General features: G+C 37.9%; 1 protein-coding gene across 1 annotated transcript; it reads right to left on the bottom strand.

Moving 5' to 3' along the window:
* Positions 1–691: 691 nt before the first annotated feature.
* LOC120313114 (cytochrome b561-like) lies at positions 692–4,038 on the bottom strand (the record flags this gene model as incomplete). Its single annotated transcript, XM_039354648.1, has 2 exons — positions 692–2,559; positions 3,866–4,038. Coding segments are annotated over 2 exons (369 nt in total), but the record flags the coding sequence as incomplete, so codon positions are not given.
* Positions 4,039–4,624: the final 586 nt, after the last annotated feature.

Genomic DNA, 4,624 nt, shown 5'->3' with positions numbered 1-4,624 from the left:
AAAGGCTTTGCTTGTTTGTGCAGACCGATTGCTGGCATGCCGTGGCCCAGTACTGGTCCACGGACTGGGGGTTGGGGACCCCTGCTTTATGTCATTTTGCTTCTTTGCTGCACTTTAACACTTCCAAGTGTAAAAAGAAGATTTTTTTTTGTTGGGCAAGAGGGCCTGCAGCATTACTGCTTTGCTCTATCCTCTATTTGAGGATGTAACCCTAATCTGCATTTAGATATATGAAGCTGCTCAGAAAGAAATGTTTTGTGTATCCTAAGATGAGCCCTCTATCCTGACCAGAATTCTCTTTGTTTCCTCCTTCTACTAGGCAGAAATTACTGATGGGTCTCTGGAAAGATTTAACATTCTGCTTGGGATGAACCTCTGAACAGCCTTTTGCTGCCTCCTTGTGGTGCTTCTTGATTTTATATCTCTACAATCCCCCTGGCCACCCTTGAAAATTGTTGTCAGAAAAAGAGGCTGTTTCTAACTCACAACATTCAGCTGTTGTCTTTAGTGAGGCCAACCACACACCCATGAGAAGGGCTATGGTGCATCAGGAGATAGTAAGGAGGTTGTTGGGAAATGTCACATTTTTAGTATGACTTCTGGACCAGGTTTGGGTGCGGTTGGAGAATTTGGAAAACACAAAAGAAGGCTAAAACACTTGGTTGAGTCATACAAACAAGAGTCAAATTTCTTTTCTTTTTTGCTGCAAATATTTATTGGAATCCAGCTTACGTGTCAAACACAAGCAAAACAATTCCAGAATAAGAGAAAGTTGTTTCAAGGCAATACATTGTTAAGTAAAAGTTGTTGCTTAAAGAAGTAGATCATTCCCCCCCCCCTTTCACTCTGTTAAATATTTGGAGTCTGTTTTGTTAAGAAAGGTCAATGAGTACTTGAGGAAATGCATAATTCCCATGTAACACTTGGCATTTGAGAAGTGCCTTCATCTTTGTTAGCTAAGCATTCTACTAGCTACATTATGAAAAATATTTGAGGTAAATATGTTTTTCTTATTACGATGGATGCACTGAATATCTGCATAATTGCCCAGAAAGCAATTGTTTCTTTAACAATCTTTCTGGTTTTTCAAAACATTTCATCATTCAGAAAAGGACAGAGAAGAAAGACAGCTGTACTGAAACCAGCTTTTGTCTCTGGTCCCTTCTAGATACCTTGGGCATGCCATTCCCAAAATTCTCAGCCAATATGGGAAAAGTTAGCTTATGTCTATAAATTCAATTTTAGGGGCATTAATTGAATTGGCAAGAATCTCAAATCTCCCACCCTTTTATATATATATATCAAAAGAAAGGCTTTTATCCACACACATTGCAGAGAGATTATTTAACAGTAAGTGTAGAAGTCAACACAGTCAAATCTGATAGTTCTCAAGGCAATGATGACAGAAAGAACAGGCATTTCAATCAAATATCTGCTGTCAAAGGAAAAATAAATGTTAAATTGCAAAAGAGACACACATCTGTTTTCTATCCTATCCCCTACTGAGTTTGATTTCTTCATAGAAACAGATGGAAAAACTATATGTATACTTATGACACTGAACGATCAATTTTCATTTGAAATTGTATTTGCTATTGATCTGTCAGTGTTACAGTTTCAGAAGCTGCTATCCTCCTAACATCTGATCCATTTGAGGTTGCCAACAATACTGCAAAAGCAACTAACACATGAGTGGGTGGTTCCTGGTCCATAAGTATCTATGGAATCCATTTCTTGCACACTTTTCAGAGGCCCTCAAAATTACTACTGAAATTTAGCAGCAAATTACCAAACGAAAGAGAGGTGCTATTTTGTGCTATTATAAATTCTGGTCAAAGAACATAATAAAGATATTTGATTTCTACTGATTATCAGCAGGAAGCAAAACAAAATGTGTGCAAGACTATTGATAGGTTTATCATAGTCCCCCAAATTAAATATACATACAAACAAAGGTACATAAAATGAAGTCACCAAAATCCCAGTCTCAGCTTTTTTTACTGTGGCTTTGATACCCCAAAAGTACAGTCTCCTCCTCCAAAACTTGCCCACTCTGGATTTAATCCTATGGCATAATAATAACCTGGAATCTTATCATGCTTTTATTCAACAGGGAACATGACAAATAATCTCCATTTGCACAAATGACTGACACAGCTCAGGGGCTACAGATCCTTCTCTCTGTGCTACATTTATAATAGCAATTGAAAAAAACAATGTGAAAATATAAAACATGTGCAATGGGAGTCATGAAACAAAAGGACTGCTTACATATGTGTAACAGTGGCAATTGCATGATGCTACAGGACAAGTCAGATACCACATAGAAACACAGCTCCTCAATGCAGATGGCACAGCAAGCCTCAGTGCGTACTTGTTGGGCTTCCTTCTTCAGTGAGGTTTTTGAAATCCATGGACAATGCCAGCTCCTCAGCCAGTGGCGGTCTCCGCCAGTCTTCCCGGGTTAAGATGTAACCCACAACTGCCCCAAAAGCTATTATTAGGAGGCCCAAGGTGTTGGCAAGGATTCCTTCCGAGACAAAGAGGTTGTAGGTATCCCTGCAAAAGTAGAAGGACAATATTAAGGTTTTTCCACACTTCCACTCATTTTCCTCAATAAATCAATGAACAAGTATTATCTTTTTGTCTCATTTGTTCGACTGGATTCTCTTTATCTAATTCAGGGGTGTCAAACTGACTGCCCAAGGGCTAGATGCATCATGCTGAAACTGTGCCCACCCCATTGCCGGCAATGGAAAAAAAGTCATGATACGCCGCAACATGTCACGTGACTTGCAAGTTTGACACCCCTGATCTAATTATACAACCTGTATGGAGAACAGATTATATTTTAGGTCATAATTATGCAGAAATATTGAAAAATCAAAAAGGTTCACAATGTTTTAAGCAGTACTTTATATGCTGGGGTCGTTTACTTCACAGCTCACCCATCCATTCTTTCATTCATTCATTAATTCATTTTACAGTGCTTATAAAGTTGCCCCAAGCACAACCAATTCTGGCTCTAATGGCAGAAACTCTGTGGAAGAAAGAAGAAACAGGGAAGAAATGGAGCCAGATAAAGGAAATGTTAGGACAAAAAAAAATCAAAAAGAAATTTTCATTTCAACATCATCTCTGAAAACCTCCAAAGACATATAGCTAATCCTCAACAAGGAACAGGCTTATACTGCACATGTGTGATCGAATGTAGTGGCATAAATCAAGAAAACACCATCAAAAGAGTGACAATAACATTTCCCATCAGCTGTGTTCTAGATGTACTGGATTAAGTAATAATTCCCAGTCAACATGACACTTGGCTAGTTGGAAATAGTAGTCCAACTGTATTGTAGTCTAACAGACCTGAAGAATCCAAGATAACGAGGATAATGAGGCTCTCCATGAGTTTGGTCTAGTAGTTAAGGCAAGTGGTTGAGCCAGTTTGGCCTAGTGGTTAAGGCATCAGCCTAGGAACCAGGTGACTGTGAGTTCTAGTCCTGCCTGAGGCATGAAAACCAACTGGGTGACCCTAGTCTCTTAGTCTCTTAGTCCAACCTATCTCACAGGGTTGTTGTTGTTATGTTCAAAATAGAAGGAAGGAGCATGAGGTATGTTTGTTGCTTTTTGAGACTATTATTATTATTATTATTATTATTATTATTATTATTAAACATGAACCTCAGTCAATTGAACATTCAAATTGGCTGGCACTGATGTTTAACAGGGGTTGCTACCAGCATCCTAGGTGTCTATTAGTAGTAGTAGTAGTAGTAGTACTATTATTACTATTAAAAATAATTTTTAAAACCCTAGTCTAAATATAAATAATATGTAGGCATACATTAACAAAAACATAACTTACTTGATTTTGAAGAGTAGCTGTTCCAGAATACCCAACAGAGCAGTAGCGATGGAAAGGATGAGGAGGAAGGCTCCAAAAAAGACATGCTGTGGTTTGTATCTACTGCGGACTGAGAACGATGCTCCAGGGAAGAGGAAGATGTAAAATCCAAAGAGCCACTGAGGAGGGAAACAAAGCAGAATTCAAACATTACAAATACCGCACACCTCTCGCAGTTCAACTCTTCCACAGGCTTACTTTCTCTAGATCTTGACTAAAGTATCAGAACTATCACCAATGACAAAACAAATCCCTAAGGATGGCAAGCCGCGTTAAATTCAGTTTAGAGGTTTATATTACCCCATCATTTGAAAAAAATTCTTTCTGTATAAACTTAAAAATAACCATGGATTGGATGAGATCTTAACTACAGGTAATCCTTGGCTTATGACCACAATTGAACCCAAAATTTCTCTTGTTAAGTAAGACAGCTATTAAGTGAATTTTGCCCCATTTTACAATCTTTCTTGCCATAGTTGTTAAGTGAACCACTGCAGTTGTCAAGATAATAACATGGTTAGTAAGTGAATCTGGCTCCCCCATTGATTTTTGCTTGCAAGAAAGTCATAAAAGATAATATTAGAACTTAAGTCAATATATTGCCGGGGGTTTTTTCTCCAAATTCTTCTTAGAAACTGAATTTTAAAAAAATAAAGTGTCAGGGAGAATAGGCCCTCAGAGATGATGATGATGATGATGATGATAATAATAATAATAATA

This window comes from Crotalus tigris, unplaced genomic scaffold (assembly GCF_016545835.1).
Source record: "Crotalus tigris isolate CLP2741 ecotype Arizona unplaced genomic scaffold, ASM1654583v1 scf7180000018581.846390, whole genome shotgun sequence".
Classification (NCBI taxonomy): Eukaryota; Metazoa; Chordata; class Lepidosauria; order Squamata; family Viperidae; genus Crotalus; species Crotalus tigris.
This window is presented reverse-complemented; position numbering and strand designations above follow the sequence as displayed.